The 21,339-nt window shown below is 34.8% G+C and overlaps 1 protein-coding gene across 3 annotated transcripts in view; it reads right to left on the reverse strand.

Annotated features, from left to right (window-relative positions):
* Positions 1-2,381: 2,381 nt before the first annotated feature.
* csnk1g2b (casein kinase 1, gamma 2b) overlaps positions 2,382-21,339 on the reverse strand; it is a 45,126-nt gene continuing 26,168 nt past the window's right edge. For 2 of the 3 annotated variants that reach the window (XM_073818867.1, XM_073818866.1), the window contains 9 exons: positions 14,479-14,627; positions 14,046-14,280; positions 13,658-13,743; positions 10,960-11,044; positions 10,722-10,870; positions 10,493-10,573; positions 7,021-7,122; positions 3,882-3,988; positions 2,382-3,449 (listed from right to left, as the gene is read on the reverse strand). In XM_073818867.1, coding sequence (XP_073674968.1) covers positions 3,395-3,449; positions 3,882-3,988; positions 7,021-7,122; positions 10,493-10,573; positions 10,722-10,870; positions 10,960-11,044; positions 13,658-13,743; positions 14,046-14,280; positions 14,479-14,627 — 1,049 coding nt within the window. In that variant the 3' untranslated portion in view covers positions 2,382-3,394. The remainder of the gene's footprint in view (positions 3,450-3,881; positions 3,989-7,020; positions 7,123-10,492; positions 10,574-10,721; positions 10,871-10,959; positions 11,045-13,657; positions 13,744-14,045; positions 14,281-14,478; positions 14,628-21,339) is intronic. The other variant, XM_073818868.1, reaches the window with a different exon arrangement.

Here is a 21,339-nt window from a genome sequence, read left to right on the forward strand (position 1 = left end):
CGATGCCATAGAAGAACCTTTTTTGTCTAAATGGTTCCATAAAGAACCTTTAACATCTGAAGAACCTTTCTATTTCACAAAAGGTTCTTTTTGGCGAAAGAAGGTTCTTCAGATTATAAAAAGGTTAGAAAGAGATGGTCCTTTAAAGAACCTTTGACTGAATGGTTCTTTGTGAAACCAAAAATGGTTCATCTATGGAATCACTGTGAAGAATGTTTTTTAAGCACCTTTATTTTTAAGAGTGTAGCTGTGCAGTCTGCATTTACAAACATCCGTCAACGTAATGGTCTGTTCTGAAGAGCTCATTCCTGCTAGATATTTCACAGTGAAATGTGAGTGGTATTATTGGAAAGCAGAAGCGTTTAAGAACAGCAGCAACACAGCTACGAAGCACGAGACTATGTTAAGTCACAGAGCGGGGTTCAAAGACGCCAACACTTTGCTGATTCCATTGCTTAAGAGTTCCAAACTTCCAGTGGTATTAATATAAGCACAAAAACCTTGTGGAGAAAGCTTCATGGAATACGTTTCAATGGCCGAGACACTTCATGCAAGTCTCACATCACCAAATTGCCAAGCATTGGATGGCGTGCAGTAAGCTGACAATAGACACTGGAGCAGTGGAAACCTGTTCTGTGGAGTAATGAATCACACATCTCTGTTTTACATTCTGATGGATAGGTGGGGCTTGATACTAGACTAAGAGATACCAGAAGAATGTTACCTGAATACATTGTGCCAACTCTAAAGTTTGGTGGAGGAGGGATAATGGGCTAGGCCTCTTACATCCAGTGAAGGAAAATCCTAATTCTTTAGCATACCAAGACTGATGCACACTTATGGCCATTTTTGCTATGCTTCCAACTTTGTAAGAACAGTTTGGGGAAGACCTATTGTGCCCCAAAGCACAATGCAAGATGCATAAAGACATGTTTGGATGTGTTTGGTGTGGAAGAACCTGATTTTTCTGCACTGCACAGAGCCCTGAGACCTCGTTCCCATCCAACACATTTGGGATGAACTAGAATAGAGACTGCGAGCCAGGCCTTCTCATCCAACATCAGTGCCGGACCTCACACATGTTCTACTGGATAAAAGGGCAAAAATTCAGACAGTAACACTCCAAAATCTTGTGACAAGCAGTTATTGCTGCAACGGGGACCAAGATCCATATTAATGTCTATGTATTTAGAATGCAATGTTATTAAAGTCCCTGTTGGTGTAAGATTTTTAATGTTTTTTTTTTTGTTTTCTATTTGTTTTCCATCAGTTTTCTATTTTAATATTCTTTAAAATAAAATTTATTCCAGTGATGGAAAATTATCTTTTCAGCATCATTCTTCCAGTCTTTAATGTCACATGATCCTTTAGAAATCATTCTAATACACTTTTTTTTTTTATCAAGGTTGGAAACAGTTGAGCTGCTTAGTATTTTTTTGGGAAACTGATGCTTTTTCCAGGATTCTTAAATAAAAAGTTAAAAAGAACAGCCTTTTATTTCAAATTAGAAATCTTTCCTAACAATTAAAGTCTTTACAATCAACTTAACGCATCTTTACTGAATAAATGTATTAATTTCTTTCAAAGAAAGAAAGAAAGATAAGAAAGAAAGAATTTACTGACCCCAAACTCTAAACAGTAGTGTAAATTCTTACAAAAGATTTCTATTTTAAATAAATACTGTTCTTTTTAAGTTCTTTTTAAGTTTTATTCATCAAAGAATCCTGAAAAAAGTAGCACAGGTAAAAAAAAGTTAAACAGCACAACTGTTTTCAACATTGATAATAAATCAGCATATTAGAATGATTTCTAAAGGATCATGTGACACTAAAGATTTTAGTAATTATGCTGAAAATTCAGCTTTGCATCACTTTAAAGTATATATAAAAAACCACTATTTTAAAAAGCAATAATGTTTCACAATATTACAGTTTTTTCTGTATTCTTAAATAAAATAAATGCAGCCTTGATGAGAAGAAAAGACTAAAGGTCATTGCACACTGAGTCTGAAATATTTGTGTGTTTTTTCGGTTTTTTTTTCCATATTCATCATTCATTAAAATGCTTGCTTTGAATGCGAAAATGCAGAAAATAGAACCTGATCCGATTTTTTTTATGATGGACAAAAGTTAGCGGCAGTGTGTAAACGTGATCGACACAACGTGAGTTTGTATTTATTTTTTTAAAGTGCGAATATTTCGGACGAAAATTTCGACTCAGTTTGCAATGGTTAAAGGTAACATTAAAAATCTTACTGATCCCAAACTTTTGAACAGTTCAGACAGTTCAAACCCAAACACACACACAATTCTACAACAATAGCCATCATGACACAAAAACAATGCAATCACTCAAAAAAGATGTCAGTGCAGGACACTTGCTTAAATTTTAAACATTTTACTTGGAAAGGCACAAACTATGATTTCCTGGTAAATAAATTTTGATGTGAGAAATAAAACAAGTACATATATTTCTTCTTTTCCTTAAACGGTCCTTGATATCAGCCCTGTGCGGGAGCGCTCCCACATCAGTTTATATAGTCTGTCATTTGCCTCATCATTTAATTTCAAGCCCACTGTGTTGTCGTCTTCTTTTTTTTTTTTCCAAAAGTGCAATAACAACAATGACAAGAGAATAATATCCATTTGTCTCTCCATCTCCCACAGTACCTGAGGCCAGTAACTGTGCTACAGAGTCCACAATGACAGAAAAAAATGGAAGAATTTATATTTAAAAAAACAAAAGGACATAAAGAAAGCATTTCCAGGACACTACAACTGCTTTACAACCCAAGGATTCCTCTCAATCCAAAAAAAAAAAAAAAAAAAACACAAATCAAAAAAATTAAATTACAGGGAAACAAAAAAAGACTCCAGAGTCTGGTTGAGATGAAATGTGTCCTGTTATTTTGTAATTTGGTGGGTGTCATTCCCAGTGCAGAGGCGTAACCTGCCCTCACGTTTTTAATCACAAATAAGATCTATTTCTAAGAAAACTGAAATCATCCGTTCACAGATGTAACGTCCCCTGATCAATGAACAATAAACGCTCTGCATGGAAACTAGTATACACCAACTGTTTCAAACAGCGTCACTGTGGTCTTATATCATCAATTAATCTCATATCATCTTTTTGAGTGTTTATGCATGATTTCTTATTTTTACACATCTTCTTATGTATCTTCGTTATTCTCTTTTTTTTTTTGAAGGAACCAAAGTCTGTTGGACAGTCAACATCATTCCTTGAAGCATCTATGAAAGAAAGTGTGATGGGGACAGAGAGAGATAGAGAGCAAGAGAGAAAGACAAAGAGAGAGAGAGAGATCTGTGTATTTGCTTGCATTTCAAACTTAACAGTGACCAGAATGTTTCAAGTTCTTTTCAAAGAGCGCGCTTCACTTGTGCCTCTGAAGAGCTTTCCTCTTTCTTCTCTTAAAAAAACAACAGCACCTGAAAAACAGAACAAAATATATATAATTCAAATGTCTAAAGTAGAATCAGGCTATAAATTAGAGAGCGTTGAAGCTTAATGAACAATAAAGCAGCAAAGGAACATTCATATAGCGATCTGCATATTTATGTAATTCATAAATAATTCATTTTCAATTAGAGTTGATGAGCTATAGCAATGCAGAGTGGGTATATCCAGCATTGGAACATTTATGCAAATGAGCAGTGAAAACCAATGAGTATAAAGATGGCAAAGATAATTTTACAGTGATTCATTTGTCTGTAATGATTCATCACCACTCACATAGAGGGATAATAATATAAAACACAAATAAAATAATGGATAAAAAAAGTGTTATTTTTTAACTGAATGAAAACTGATTTGCTATTTTCAAGACAGCATTGGGGGATTTCCAGTGATGTAAATCTTACTTTGTGTCGTCTGCCACCTCTACCTCAGCGGGTGCAGTGATGGGAGCATTGGAGTGTCCTGCGGTTGGGTCGTCTGTGTTCAGCTCTCCATTTGTGGAGCTCATGACCTGAAGATCACACAGACAGAAACAATGAAAAACATGTCATGCAATCCCAAGAACGGACTTATTTACTTCAGTGTAAGACATTAGAAACTCACAATTCACACTCTAAAGAAACTGGATTGTAAATATTAAAGAAATGTGAGACTGGACCACAAAACCAGTCATAAGTATTAATTTTTCGAAAATGAGATTTAGACATCATCTGAAAACTGAATAAATAAGCTTTCCATTGATGTACTTTTGTGATGTCCATTGTTTGTAAGGATAAGACAATATTTAAGATCTGGAATCTGAGGGGGCAGAAAAAAATAAATATGTGACCCTGGACCACAAAACCAGTCATAAGGTTAAATGAGACAAAACTGAGATTTATACATCATATGAAAGCTCAATAAATAAGCTTTCTATTGATGTGTGGTTTGTTAGGATAGGACAATATTTGGCCGAGATACATCTATTTGAAATCAGAAATCTGAGGATGCAAAAAAATCAAAAAGACTGAGAAAATCACCTTTAAAGTTGTCCAAATTAGGTTCTTAACAATGCATATTACAAATCAAAAATTACATTTTGATATGTTTACAGTAGGAATTTTACAAAAAATCTTCATGGAACATGAACTTTACTTAATTTCTTAATGATTTTTGGCAATGCAATGTATTTTTGGCTATTGCTACAAATATACCCCAGCGACTTAAGACTGGTTTTGTGGTCCAGGGTCACATATTGAGAAAATCACCTTTACAGTTGTCCAAATGACATTCTTAGCAATGCATATTACTAATCAAAATGTACGTTTTTATATATTTACAGGAGGAAATTTCCTAAATATCTTCACTGAACATGATCTTTACTTAATATCCTAATGATAAAACGATCATTTTGATCCAGGTTTTGAGGTCCAGGGTCATGTGTTATCAAATAAGCACACTTTTTTTTCAGAGTATGTGAAATAATCTTATAAACACGTACGGACTGTTAGTTCATCAAAAGAACATTTGATAACATACAGATGAAACACAATATAAAGTTCTTCCTTAAACACTTCTAAGCAAACACAACAATCATCCTTAAAGATTATATACATATATGGAAAAAGGGAGGAAGCACAGTAAACAATGAATGTGTGATCATTCAAATTAGTCATTAATGACTCGTCTTGTTTTTTTTTAGGTTGAGAACATGTGACTACACTGCAACTTTCCTGTTTTAAAAAGAGTTTGTTTGGGCATGTTTTATATTCAATACCTTCAAAAGTCATTTTGTAGTCAGTGTTACCATTTATGAAAAATAAGATAAAAACAAACAAACAAAAAATTCTTATACACTACTGTTCAAAGGTTTGGGATTGATACAATTCGGAAAAAAAATTTTACTAATATTTTTATTCAGCTAAGATTCATTACATTTATCAAAATTGACAGCAAAGGTGTTTATAAAATATTTCAATTTCAAACAAATGCATTTCTTTTTAATGTTCTATTCATCGAAAAATCCTGATAAAAATCAGATTCCACAAAAATATTTTATTAAAATAATTTTTTGAATAACTTTTGGAAAACTTGAGGACTGGAGTAATAATGGCTGTTCAGCTTTGCCAAATGTATAAAATCAAACAATATTCAATGGGAAAATTAATAAACAAATAAAAATAACAATATTATATATTTTTTATGTTTTAAGTCTCTTAAGTTCATCAATGCTGCATTTATTTGATTAACAATACAGAGAAAAAAAACAGTAATATTGTGAAATATTATTGCACTTTAAAATACTGGTTTTATATTTTAAGGTACTTTAAAATATATATTTATTCCTGTGATGCTAAACTGAATTTTCAGTGTCACATGGTCCTTCAGAAATCATTCTAAAATGCTGATTTATTATCAATGTTGGAAACAGATGTGATGCTTTAGATTTTTTGGAACCTGTGATATTTTCAGGATATTTTAGATAAATAAAAAGCCCCTATTTAAAATAGAAACATTAACAAAAACAATATACGTCTTTACTTTCCCTTTGTATCAGTTTAACGTATCCTTACTTAATAATAGTATTAATTTCTTTTACACAAAAAGGAAAAAAATTGACTGACCCTACATTTTTGAACAGTAGTGGATATGGTTACAAAATATTTCTATTTTAAATAAATGCTGTTCTTTTTAACTTTTTATTCAAAGAATTCTGAAAAAAGGATCACAGGTTACAAAAAATAAAAAGCATCACAACTGTTTCCAACATTAATAATAAATCAGCATAATGATTTCTGAAGGATCATGTGACACTGAAGAGTGGAGTAATGACGCTAAAAAAATAAATTATATTTTAAAGTATATTAAAATAGAAAACTAAACTTCAAATTCTTTTCAAAAAATTTTACAATATTGTTGTGTTTTTCTGCATTTTTGATCAAATAAATGTAGCCTTGGTGAGCATAAGAAACATAAAATAAATAAATAAATAAAAGAACTATAATAAAATGAAATAGAAAAATGTATTTTACTCTGAATAAATTTGGCATTAAAACAACATAGATTAACTAGACTTCTGACTAAAACTAAACACCCGAAACTCAACTTTAAAAACTAAAGATAAGTAAAAAATAAATTATAAATTCAAAACTATAATAATCCTGTGCTGAGGTGAAGATATTTATATGAAGATATAAATATCTCAAAATTTCAGTTGAAAAACAATACATTTGGGTTTAGACCATGGGATATCATTCCAAAACCCAACACTAGGTGGCACATGTGTCTCATCAAGTGCCTTATAAAACTCCCCACATAAGAGTTTCTCTTTTGAAACCTATTAGCATCCATTAGATCCTATCACACCATGAGCTGCTCTCCAACTAAAATGCTTGATGGCTTCTATTTAAAACACATGGTATCTCCAAGGAACGACACTGCCGCCATCTGTAGAGCATTCAGAGCCTAAAGGAGCCAAGCTGAGCAGATGAATGAGTGAGTGTGCAAAAGACAGAGAAAAGCAGCCACGCTTACTGAAAAAGCAACACCACGAGCAAGCAGTACCTGCACTGAGCCCCCCAGCCTCTCGGCCGTGAGAAGCGACCCCAGAGTCTCCTTATTGGTCACTGGAGTGGGCTGAGACTCACTTCCTTTGGGCTCGGGCGACTGATCGACAGTGGAAGAGCATTTTGGGTGGGGAAGCGTGGAGGGTGGGACAGGGTGAGATGGACGGATATTTTGAGGTATGATGGGAAGGGGCCAGTGAGTGAGTAAACAAACAAACGGAAAAAAAAAACATTAAAAAGAAGACATCTCACATGCAGAAGCTTGCTTAGTTACTAAAATAAAAGTTATGTGAATGACACAAACTAATGGAAAAAACAGTGAGAAAAACAAACAAACAAATGAACAACTTAGCAAACATGCAGAATTAAGAAAGGCTGCTATTAGTTTTCACAATGACATGAACACTAACATTATATCTCTTGTAAACATTGTTTTTACAAAGACATGCAAGCACAAGCAGAGGACCACATACACGTACAATAATCTTCTATCAGACTTCTAAGCTCATTTTATGCTCATGTAGCATGAAATGAATGCAGAGATACTCATCGCCAGCGGTTTAACTGGGATTTTGTAGTTAGGGCTACCTTAAGATTTTTTTTTAAAAAAAAGCAACTGAATGTTAGTGGATCTACATTAGTACACGTTTGATAGATACTATTAAAAGATGTCACGAGAATGGAGGGATGAGCCATAATGAAATCATAATTTCCAGGGTGGCATTGTGTACCGCACTCAAGAACACTGTCTGTTTGTTAGTGGATGTATACTGGGAACAGAGGCACATTTTGGCTATATTTATTTTCAAAATTCACTGGAACATGGATAAAAAACAAAGAAATGGTTTATGTGCCAGAGTTGCATAATAACAGCAAGTAAACAAAGTCCAGACAAAGGCTAATTTAAAATGTACACAACTGTTCAAAAGTTTTGGGTTGGGAAGAGTTTTTTTTTTTTTTTTGAAGGGGACATGAACTGCTTTTTTATTATTTTGTACTGTTCTCTGAGGTCCACTTATAATGTTATCAAGATTTTGACATTAAAACATAATTTAGAAGCAAAAGGCCATTTTCTGTCCTTGTTTTGACACCCTTCATCAGAACGCTCTGTTTGAATAGACATGGCGAATTGTAGACTCAGAACTGATATTATTGGCTAATAGCTCAAGTACATATTAAACAATGTGTAATAACCATGTAATAAAAACAGTTACTCAGTTTGTCTCTAATTAACACTACATGTGTGAATCAGTGGGTGGGGTTTAACAGACAGTGATGTAGGTGTTGTTTAGCCACATTATGACATCATAAAATGGCACATTCCACCTGGTGTTTTTTGTCAGATTTGCTTCAATATAAGCTGTTTTTAGACTAATGAGAAAGTTTTGAGTTTTGAAACTTACAGAATGTTTTTATAGTACAATGACCTCTTATATGTCGAAAGATCAAAGAGATTTGGATTTCTCAGTTCATGACCCCTTTAATACTTTTATTCAGCAAGGATGCATTCAGTTGATCAAAAGTGTCAGTAAAGATATTTATAATGTTACAAAACAAATCAATTTCCAAATAAATGCTGTTCTTTTGAACTCTATTAATCAAATAACAAAAAAATGCATCACAGCTTCTACAAAAATATTAAGCAGCACAATGGTTTTTAACATTGATAATAAATGTTTCTTGGGCACCAAATCAAAATATTAGAAAGATTTTTAAAGGGTCATTTGACTGAAAACTGAAGTAATTGCTGCTGAAAATGCAGCTTTTACATTATAAAAGTTAATTACATTGTAAAAGATATTAAAATAGGAAACAATCTAGAACTCTAATAGTATTTCGCAATATTATTGTTTTACTGTAGTTTTGATCAAATAAATGCAGCCTTGGTGAGCAGAAGAGACTTCCTTCAAAAATATAAAAAAATCTTACTGATGTTAAACTTTTGAAAGTTAGTGTATCTAGTAGTGATGCAACAATATCAAAGTCTCATGATACAATAATATCTCAATATGAAGTCCATGATACAATATTTATTGCAATATTTTAAAAAAGACAAATTAATACTTGGGGGAAAAAATTAAAATGTTGTACATTTTAAAGTTAAATTCTTCTATCTAATGCACTTTGGGAGTTAAAAATTAAGAGCACCAACCCATATTCTTGACTAAGAAAACTTAAGTAAAAAAAAAAGTCAGTGAATTAATTTGTACATGAACTTTAAAGGGGACTTAAATTAGTATAGAATAGTAATAACACCAATTTTATATTATTGTTATTCCTATGACATTAATAGCCATATATTGTATAACAACTGCACTGTAAAATTAATGAAAATGAATATTTCATAGGCATGTACTTACAATACTAATTTCTACACGTGAAAGAGATCTTTTGAATTTGGACTCCAGTAACGTTACCCATTTAAACCACTAGCTGTCAGCAATGCATACAAAGTATTTATTTTGATGGAAATGGCAGTAGAGCTTTTATTTTTTACAGAAAAGAATATTGTTTTCTAATTTTTTACAGAAAAATTCACTGTGAACTGAAGTGTTCTGAGGCACGGAAAACACCGGATCACGAGCTGATCGCCAGAACGAAGTGCGCACTTCGCTTTAAAACGGGCAGCAAAAAAAGACATGCACCATATTGTGTTTTCGGTTTTAGTTCATTTGACAGATACTGTGCTAAAATGTTCAAAAATACAACTTTAAAGACCTTTGATGCTAGAATAAGAAGTTTAAATATATTTTACAAACTTTTTGCACTACCCTTTAGACCTATCGTTTAATATCGTTATGTGACCACAATAATATCAAGACAGTTTCGCTCTTGTGATACCACGATACTGATAATACTGTTACATCCCTAGTATCTAAACAAAAAAAGAGGAAATTCAGCACCGGATAATTCTTTTCCTGTCCACATTGTCATAATCATCAAAATATGAGGACAAAAAAATGATGCAGGAACATGATAATCATGGACTTTCACCATATGGCCCTCATCTCCAGTCAGAACATTTTTGCCCTACAGAAAGTGAAGACAATGCTGATACCGCCACTGAACCGAAAGCATTCTGATTCAGCAGCAGGGAACTTTGTCTCTAAGCAACTGGCCACTAAAACAGATTTGTTTACACCGAGCAATGCACAACTAACCAGAGCTCCATCCCACTAATTAATCACACGAATGATGATGAGTGTAATGAAACTGCATTGCACAACTGTAACATCACACAAAACTTGAGCAACTCCTCTAACAACTTTTTTTCTGTCATCAGTGTGTACGGCCAAAAGCATCAAGGCTTTTTCTGATTGGTCGCATATCCAAAGAGGAAAAATGGGCAGAACACCCACCTGGAGTGGGTATACCGAGTACGTAAGATACGTCCTACAACACACTGGAGCAAATGAGATGTACACTACAACCACCTAGGGTGATTATGTTTTTGTGTGCACACAACTCACCTGGTTTTTGGTCTGTGGTTGTGCTTTGTCTCTGCTGCTCGGCTGGGGTGTGTCTGTGGGGATGGGGCCTATAGGTGTAGGCTGTAAAAAAAAACGTCTCACCGTTGAGCACGTTTCATACACGCATACACTTATAAATACAGCCAATGCAGCATGACAAAGGTATTTGACAGTTGAAGTACACAAGAAAAGCATTGAGGAAGTGTTCGAGGAGGAAACAAACACTCACCAGAGGCTTGCCGACCCAGTCGTACTCGTAATCAAAGACGTAGCCGTTCCTGTCAAAGAGGTCTGTGAAGAGCTTCCTCAGGTAGTCGTAATCTGGTTTCTCAAAGAAGTCCAGCCTTCTCACGTATCTCAGATAGGTGGCCATTTCCTCTGCAGTGTGTAAAAACAGGAATGGCGTTAGTTCAGGGAAACGCTTCACACGCTACTGCGCTTGACATAACCTAATCAATGGCACTAACCTGGGAAACTTTCACATAGTACTTCGATCGGCGTGGCTCGCTTGGTGTCGCCAATTTTCTGGTAACGTTCTTTCAGTGTGTCCGCCTGTATGGAAAACACACAATTGATTTCCCACTCACAAACTCCTCATGAAAGACAAGAATCTGTAATTAAGCATATGCAATGCACAAATCCAGGGCAAGATTTAGCCTCTGGCTAGTTTTTATTGAATAGGCAATGAGTCACACAACAAAAGAAGATTGTTTTACTTATTTTTTTTACATTTACTTTTTCATTCTCACCCTACTGTCATGTGCCTTCCATGTAATCCCTTTAAGTGATGAATTAACAATGGTGTGAGAGAGAGCAGTTCAGCAGGCAAGCGCTGAGCTTCTAACACCTGTGTGCGCGTTCAGAAGCAACCACAACCGCTACGGCCATGTGACTCCCTGCTCTATGACATATGGCTGAGCAACTGAAGCACAACATGAGCAGCTGATATCTGCATTTGTTGCCATGTCATCACACTTCTCAGTTACACTACTGTTCCGAAATTTGGGGTCAATAAGACTTTTGAAAGAAATTAACAGCTTTATGCAACAAGTATGCATTAAACTGATCAAAAGCGACAGTACAGACATTTGCAATGTTAAATAATATTTCAAATAAATGTTCTTTCATTAATGTTTTTTAATCATCAAACAATACTGAAGAGTATCATGTTTCCACAAAAAAGTCAGCAAAAGATAAACCAGACTGATTGATTTACCAGCAAGAGTACTTTATCGGATCGGATTTCATTTATTTATCGGAGCAATAAAAAAATCAGTTGGTATTACATTACTTTAACACTGAAGGTCAAACTTAACTGATTTGTATACAAACGTTACACAAACTTGTATATAAACATTATACAAAAGTTACAATTGCATAATTATATTTCTATTCCAACTCGTTTTTTGAAAATATATATTTATTTGGTGGCTGTCATTAAAACTACGGATTTAAAGACAGTAAAAATTATAAGGAATATCATATAGTGCATATATTTAGCAAAATGCTTCTTTCTAGAGATAATTTTTCTAGCTGACTAATGAGTTTATGGCCAACAATTATGTTTTTTTTCCTGAGGTAAATGTGAATTTTATGTGACATTGTTTACAAGTCGTTATATTGACATCTTTTCACAGTTTAGCTGAAACACTGATTGAGCGATAGATAGGATACAGATTTTGGTAAGTAGTACCCTTTCTTTTACCATACTTTTGGATGTTCATTCATGCTTATTTAGTGCTGTAACTGGCATTTATGTACGCTTCGCACTGCTGCTAAGAACCAAGGCGCTACAGCGATCTCTCACTTTATATTAAACAGTGCCAAAATGGCATTTATTGTTTAAATACTGTAATAACATGTAAAGAAATTGAAATTTGAACTGTGTTTCATATTAAAAGTATCAAAGAACTAAGCTTAATGCAATTCATAGATAGGAGGAGTACTACAATGTTCCACTCTTTAACCGAAAACAGGCTAGACTAATCACTTCTTGTGATTTAAAGGGTTAATCATTTGCAGAATAAAAATTTCCTGATTATTTACTCACCCCCATTACATTTTTTGAGGTAAACATTTAAGGATTTCTCTCCAGATAGTGGACTTCAATGGTGCTCAATGGATTGAAAGTTAAAAATGCAGTTTTAAGGGCTCTACACAATCCCAGATGAGGAATAAGGGTCTTACTTAGCAAAACTATTGGTTATTTATTAAAAATAATAATAATAATTAAAAACATTATATACTTTTTAACCTCAAATGCTCATTTTGTGATGTGCGATGTACATGCATAGTCTGTGCCCTCCCATTCAAAACAGTTGGGGTAGGTCGGAAAATCCATCTTATTTTCTTCTTCCACTTCAAAATTGCCCGACACCATCAGCAGAAGTACCGACCGAGTGTTTACAAAATGAATATGCAAAAAAGGTAAAACGTCCTTTACAAAAAAATGGTAAACAGCAATGTCGAACGATTTTGAAATTGGAAAAGAAAATGAGATGGGAGTTTTTCGACCTACCCTACCCTGGTTTTGAACCAGAGTGCACAGATTATGCATACGCATCGCAGAGCTATCACAGGACGAGCATTTGCGGTTAAAAAGTGTATACATTTTAAATGTTTTTGTTTTGTTTCGCTAGATCAGACTTTTCTCAGCTGGGATCATGCAGAGCCCTTTGAAGCTGCACTGAAACTGCAATTTTAACCTTCAACCCGCTGAGCACAATATGGAGAAAAATCCTGGAATTTTTTTCTCAAAACACTTAAGAAAGAAAGATATGAACATCTTGGATGACATGGTGTTGAGTAAATAAGCAGGACATTTTTATTTGGAAGTGGACTAATCCTTTAAGAATCAATATTGTTTTGGTAAAAATGAGAATTTATTAAAATCGAGAAAACAATATTTTTTACCCAGCCCCATTTTACTGTATTTTTGATCAAATAAATGCATCCTTGGTAAACATAAGTGACTTAGCAACATTTTCAGTGGTATTATACATGTGCATTGCAAAAAAAAAAAAAAAACCTGAAACCTGCATATTGTTAATATGACCACATAAAAAGGTCACAAATATAAAAAAAAAACACTCCTATATGAAGTGAACAAATGAAAAAAAAAAAAAAAAAAATCATTTCAAGAACAGGTGGTATAAAAGTGCAAACCTTCAAGCCCTGCCAGGGCAAACTGCCTCTCAGAAAGTACATAAACATATGGCCCAGTGCTTCTAGGTCGTCCCTTCTGCTTTGTTCTGAAGGGAAAAAAACAACAACTGTTACATGTCATACTGACGGACGCAACAGGTACATTTTCTCTGTAAAATGAGACGGATATATTTAAAACTACATGATTAAGTGGGTTACATAAATATGAGTCACTCAGGAAAATGAAAGTATGTAATTTAAGGTGGGCTGCTGATTTGATTATTTTTTCCCCTTTCGCCCAAGAAATCTGTCTTGTTTAAAAAATAAATAAATCTAGAAAATTAACATTGGAAAAACAAGGCTGGTTTTCATAGAAAAATGAAAGGAGATGCGTGTTCGCAGTGCACACCTTTTCCCAAATGTGTGTTGATACTCATATAGCGGGCTGTGCCAGTCAGGCTCTTATGCTCTCGGTACGGGATGTGTTTTTTGGTCTCGGGGTCTATGTATTCTTTGGCAAGCCCGAAGTCAATGATATGAATGGTGTGCTGCCTCTTAGACCCCGGCCGCCCCACCAAAAAATTCTCTGGCTTGACGTCTCGATATATCAAGCTCCGCGTATGAACGTACTCCATCCGTGTTATCTGAGAAAACAAGGAAGATGCTGTTAAGGACATTCTGGACCAAAAACCAAAAAAAAAATATCCCACAAAAACATGCCAGAGCTAAACGATTCCTAGAAATCATTTAGAAAACAGCCAAAAGAAATCCTAAATGTGTAATGAGACAAACCAAAATTGCTGAAAAAAAAAAGCTAACAGGCTCTCTGACCAGACGCTTACCAGTTGAATAGCTATCATTAGGACAGTCTTGAGGGAGAAAGTGCGGTCGCAGAGGTCAAACAGGTCCTCCAGACTGGGCCCGAGCAGTTCCAGAACCATAGCATTGTACTTCCCACAAGGCCCGAAGTAGAAGACCTGAGGAACTCCCTCTGCAAAGACAAAATGAACATTTAACAACTCGTTGAATCTTGAAACTCAACTTTGCATGTTTTTGTCCTTTAGAGAAACGCCACCAAATGTTTAGCATCCTGTTCACAGCCAGCACAGGCCACGGTCTCCGACAGGACCCATAATGACAACACCTTGAACAAAACATTACTAACAAGCCCTTGGAGAGAGAGCACATCATGCAATTCATTAAAACAGCGACTATCTCACGCTCACAGAGTTTACAGAGGGCTATAAAACAGCAGATCTATCCCACGCACACGGCACGTTCTCTCCCACAATAAGAACTCAGTCCACAGACTCTGGGCATGATTCTGAAAGGTTAATGAAGGCGGGCTGATGACTTGAGCATCATTCAACAGAACTGTTCTGCTTCTATTCAAACTATATTGCATAGTAGGGGTGGGTGATATACCAAATGAAACTACATAGACTGGTATAAATTTTCCACTGCAATTATGCAAAACAGTGCTTTATGGCAGGGAATGGGTGTTCGATCAAAGAGCAAAAAGAGCTTGTACGTTAAAGAAAAAGGCTGTGTCCCCTTAGACATTGCTGCTAACATGGTTTTCATCAAATAAAAACAGATAAATAGAAATATTAAAATTAGAATGAATATTCATTATCATTAGAAATAGGAAAAAAATGTGTCAATATTATGAATAATAATTTATAGTAATAAAATATGTATAAAAATATATTTAATATTTGTTATTTATTTAATATTTATTATTTTGTGTCACAAACTCACAATTGTGGGTTATAAAGTAAGAATTGCAAGACATAAACGTGCAATTTTGACTTTTTTTCTGCGGGATATAAACTCAATTCCAAGTAATAAAATAGGAATTACAAAATATAAACTTGCAATGTTTATTTTTTTCTTAGAATTGCAGGTTATAAATTCTCGATTGCGAGTTATTAAGTAGTATTGCAAAATATAAACTTGCAATTTTGTCTTTTCCTTAGAACCGCGAGATATAAACTCACAATTTTGACTAATTTCTCAATTGTGAGATATAAACTCGCAATTTTGAGTTATAACGTCCAATTCTGAGGGGGAAAAAGACTCGTAATTGAGAAAAAAATGCAGAATTGCGAGTTTATATCTCAAAATTCTGACTTAATAACAATTGTGTTGTAAAGTCAGAATTGTGTGATAGAAACTCAAGTTTTATATCATGCAATTCTGAGAAAAAAGTCAGAACTGTGAGTTTGTATCACGCAATTCTGAGAAAAAAAGTCAGAATTGCAGGTTTATATATACCAATTCTGAGAAAAAAAGCTGCAATTACATTTTATTTTTTATTCAATGGTGAAAATGGCCTTCCACCCACCCCTAGCACCACAGCTAAAAAGTTTAAAGTTACAGACCAAAGCAAATACTCTGGTGCAAATCGCAGGTGTTGAGCAGAATTACTGTTTTGATGCTGTCTTTAAAAAAAGCAAGCATTGCTGTGACTCCACAAAACAAGGCCTCCAGGACACACAGTCCTTAACGGCTGCCCACAGCCAGTGTTTCCAATTCAATTCCAGGTCGCCTGGGCCAAATCCCGCATGTGTGTGTGTTCTTCGCTCCAATGGTCAGATGCAAAGGCACATGAGACATACTGAGACAGCCAGAATAGGAAAACCCAGCTCCAGGGAGGATTATAGAAGGATTTACCTGATCTGGCAAACGTCATTCCCACGGGTGGGGGTGCCGAACACTCGCACACACCTGCCTGCACTTTAGCCAGCCGGATCCATTTGGAAACCTCAACGATGATGGATGTGCCCACGGCAAGAGTGCAGCCAGGAAGCTGACTCATCAAAGCACCAGATCCGAGGTTTAAACCCAACGCCAACTCGGCAATCAGAAGTAGGAAAATTACAACCATGCGCAGCTGGATCACTTCCGTGAATTGTAAACAAGGCCATCGCAGGTTTTTTTAAAGCGTTTCAAAATCATACTGAAAAAATGAAATATAAAATTATTTTACTTATTATATTGACAGAAAGCCCTATGAGGAAAAAGCACAGTCCAATTTATCCATGCAGTACGCAAAAAAAGCTGGACAAACAGAGAGGCATGTGATGAGCAGTAATTACAGAGGCCACAAAAAGTATTTGGACACAGAAGTCACAGCTCTCAATTAGGAATGAACTGAAAATAACATTATGACTGATACAAAGAATTTGATATTTTTCTTTTTTGTTATGGCATATCTATGGAAGCCTGTTTACGCCACTGAGTAAAACATAATAAAGCTAACTGTGAGTTTACATCTCATAATTATGATTTTTTGGTTTCTTGAAATTGTGTGATACAAACTTGCAATTGCGAGTTATAAAGTCAGAATTGCGATATATAAACTCAAAAGATTCAAACTCGCTATTCTGAAAAAGAAAGTTGCAATTCTAAGAAATAAAGTCACAACTGCAAAATATAAACTCACAACTCAGAATTGCATGATAAAAACTTGCAGTTCTTACTTCTTTTCTCAGAATCGTGAGATATAAACTCACAATTGCAAGAAAAAACACTTGGGAGATTTAACCTCGCAATTCTGGAAAAAAAAGTCACAAATATGAGAAATAAAGTCGCAATTGTGAAATATAAACTCACAATTCTGACCTTTTTTCTCAGAAATGCCTGATAAAAAAATGTGCAATTCTGACTTTTTTCCTCAACTGTGAGAAAATATTCAGAATTGCGAGATTTAAACCCACAATTCTGAGGTTGTTTCTCTAAATTGCAAGTTTACATCTCGCAATTCTGACTATAACACAATTGCGAGTTATGTCAGAATTGTGAGAACATATATCTAATTCTAACTAAAAAAAGTCAGAATTGCAAGATAAAAAGTAAGAATTGTAAGATGCAATTGCGAGAAAAAAAGATAAAACCCACAATTCTGACTTATTATTTTTTTTACAATTGCGAGTTTATATCCTGCTATTCCAAGAAAAAAAAGTCAGAATTGTGAGTTATTTTATTCCGTGGTGGAATACTTCCATAGATATCTGATAAAGTGCTAATGACAATAATAAAAATCTAAAAAATTATTAATTAATTAATTCAATTAATAACTATTTAAAGAAAACTAAAAACTCAAATCAATATTTTTTGTCAGGGCACCACAAGATTACAATGAAATATTGATAAAATAAAGTAATAGCAAAAGTAATCCAAAAACAGGCAGAAACATCCAACAACGACTAAATGTCCATTATTAGCTGATAAATATAAACGTCAACAGATATTGATAAAACAAATGCATACACTCAAAAGTAAATACTTATCAGCATGTTATTTTGTTGTATATGTATGAAATCAGTTCAGTTCATACTAGGGCTGGGCGATAAAACGATAACGATATATATCGCGATAGACAAGAGATCGATATCAATAAAAAATGTGTTCGATAAAACGTTCGATATTTTGTATTCTTCGTCGGCCCGCCCAGCCCCCCTTTAACGTTCAGTTCATAGCGCCAGATCACAATAGAAGTTAAGGTTATCTTTCCTACAGAACGGGTCCATATTGTTGTATTAAACAAACTAAATAGCCTTATGTTATTTATCTTATTTACACGACGGCATTTGGTTTCTGTCTCTACATGATCGCGCGTTTACAATGTCTCCTCACAGACGGGATCGGGGACTCCATTCATAAAAACGGACTTTACTATAGGGCGGAATGCCGCGGAATTCGTCTATTTTTGGACCAATAAATCAAAAGTTGGTCTGTTAATTAATTCAGATCGCGATATGGACTAGTGTCTGTGAAAACTGAAATGCAAAAAGACCGTTTCAATAAGAATCCTGCATGTTCCGTTTGCCTCTTTATGTATGAATGGAGGAGACGCGTTTTAGTTTCACTACACGCATACTGCACACGTGACGCTCCCACTAATTTTTGGCCTTTGCATCTCACATGAACAGACAAACTCCAATAAATACATCTCCAAAGCTGCTGTGAGTGTCACTTTTTGTCAATTTTACCGTTTCATTAGTGAAACTAGCATCATTCATACTGTATTACACACTGAAACTTCACGGCAACCTGTCAAAATAAAAGTACGGTTTAACATGTAACAGAACAATATTGGTCCTGTATTACTTTGTACAGTATAATGTAGGTGTTTATATGTTCACATTTAAATAATTTACATAAAACAATATATATGATAAAAAATAAAATAAAGAGTCACCACTTAATTGTTGAAAAAATACTATTATTATTAAACCTTTTTTTAACTGAATATCATTTTTCTTCTATGTATTAATTTTAACAGTAAAGCTCCGCTTATTTTTATTTTTATTTTAAAAAATAAATCTGATTTTGCTTTCATTTGGTTATCAGAAAAATTAAAACAAGAATTTCTGAAAAAAAAAAAAAAGATTGTAAGGCCCTATTGTTCAAAATGTTGAAAGTTTTGGACTTATTTTTTCACTTCAATAAATATTTTTGTTATTACACAAAGTATAGGCTAAAGTACCGGGAAAGAAGTAATGTTGGCTACTGGCAACCAGCAATCTGTGCAGAAAAAAATATAATCAGCCAAGTACTTTGCAACAACCTCTGACCTGTGGTCAAGCCGTACTTCTGGGCCATACATTAGCTTGACCATTCACTTCATTGACAATGAATGGGGTTTGAATTGAGGATTAAGAGATAATTAAGTGTATATTGTGACTTTAGACTTATGTTTACATTTCAATTAATTAATGATCAGAGGCAGGTTAAGTTTAAAATAAAAATGCTTGAGTGTAATATATTTTTCTGCTGGTCCTTATTTTAAATGGGTCATAAAAATATCAATAATTATCGATATCGACCGATATGAAACACTGATATCGTGATATAGTTTTCAGCCATATCGCCCAGCCCTAGTTCATACATATTTAAATGTGGCTTAAGTGTCCAATCACCTATGTAGGCAGTCTCTGGCTTTATGGATTTTTTCTGCGTCACACTGCTGCACTTTTACCAGCCTCTGTCCAGTGACACTAAAGTTCAACAAGGCAATTTTCTGCCATATCAAAACCCCACTCGCTCACATCACTAACAGAGCCTAAGAGAAAACAACACAACTCATTGTTCATCAAACACATGTCCTCTCAGAGCAGACGCACTGGAATGTCAAAGTTTAGCACACATGCCCGAGCGAAGGCTTGCATATTAAAGATTCAGCATGCAGCCAGAGAACAACAAGGCCCTGATTCCATTAGCAGGACAGTGGAGAAGAATCAAGGGCTGAAACGTGATCGCTCTGGCCAGCACAGGTCCCAGTGTGATTCAGGAGATGCGAGGGCTTGTGTTATCCGCCCTGCTGCATAAAACATCCACAGCCTGCACTGCAGAGAGTTCTATGACCCTTTCTTCCATAAATGTCAGAGATTGAACGCAACGATTGAAAGCCACTAACCAAGTCACAGTCACACCATGCTACTCGGCTAAAAATAACTTAAGAGCTTTAATCAGCAGCACAATAGCAATTAAACATTTAAATAAGCTATTTAAAACAAACCGCACAAGCAAGCCACACAGCAGGAGCAAATTCCCCTTCATTGCATTTTAAAATGCCTTACGCTTTAAATAATTGACAGAGGCTTAAAACCGAATGACATTTAAGGTACAAAACTGTTAACGGAGCAAAGCAAAGATCCAATTTATGATAAATGCAGCACTGTGACATCAAAAAAACACAGCGCAGTTAGAAAGAGGGTGTGGCAATGCCCCAAGAAAGTATCCTAACATGACCTAGACTCTTTTTCTAGGGAGGTAGAGAATTAACACTCTTCTTTAGCTCCAGGTTAGCTGCAGAGGTTCTCCGGTGGCTTAAGACGAGTCTCACAATGGCAGATCCTCTCAAAGGATTCTCTGCTGAGGAAGCTGGAGGGTCTGGTTTGGTTGTCTCCTCTCAGGCTTCACAAAATCTTTAGATCCAGATTTTACAACTGTGAGTCACTGGATCCTGCTGGCGATCACTTTGAAGTGATGGTTATGCATTACCAGAGGGTCAGGTTGTGTAAGATTCAGTGTCACATTGAAAATCATAGGTTGAGAAGTCCTTGAATGTGCATTCATCTATTAGAGCTGAACATCTCTTCACATTTTGAGCTTGGTAGTCTTCTGTCCGTCCCAGTATGTTGTTATGTCCCATGTCTGTATTCTGAGATTTGGGCCTTGGATTCAGGGTCAGGATAAATAACATGCACCAGCAAAAAGGCAACAGAGAGGGAGAATAATCTTACTCTCTCTCTTTTTTTAATCTACACTTCCGCTCAAGACTTTTCTGCTCATCAAGGCTGTTTATTTGATAAAAAAAATACATAAAAAAAACATAAAAAAATATAAAAAATATATAAAAAATACATAATGTATTCCTGTTATGCAAAGCTGAATTTTCAGCATCATTACTCCAGTATTCAGTGTCACATGTCATGATCCTTCAGAAATCATTCTTATATTCTGATTTATCATCAGTGTCGGAAACAGTTGTGCTGCTTAATGTCTTTTTTGGAACCTGTGATACTTTTTTCAGGATTCTTTGATAATTAAACCATATAACGAATAACAGCATTTATTTAAAATAGAAAACTTTTGTAACAAACACCTTGTTCAAAGTTTGTGGTCAGTAAATTTTTTCTTTCTATCTATCTTTGAAAGAAATTAATACTTTTATTCAGCAAGGACGTGTTAAA

The sequence above is a fragment of the Garra rufa genome, chromosome 15 (assembly GCF_049309525.1).
Source record: "Garra rufa chromosome 15, GarRuf1.0, whole genome shotgun sequence".
Taxonomy (NCBI): domain Eukaryota; kingdom Metazoa; phylum Chordata; class Actinopteri; order Cypriniformes; family Cyprinidae; genus Garra; species Garra rufa.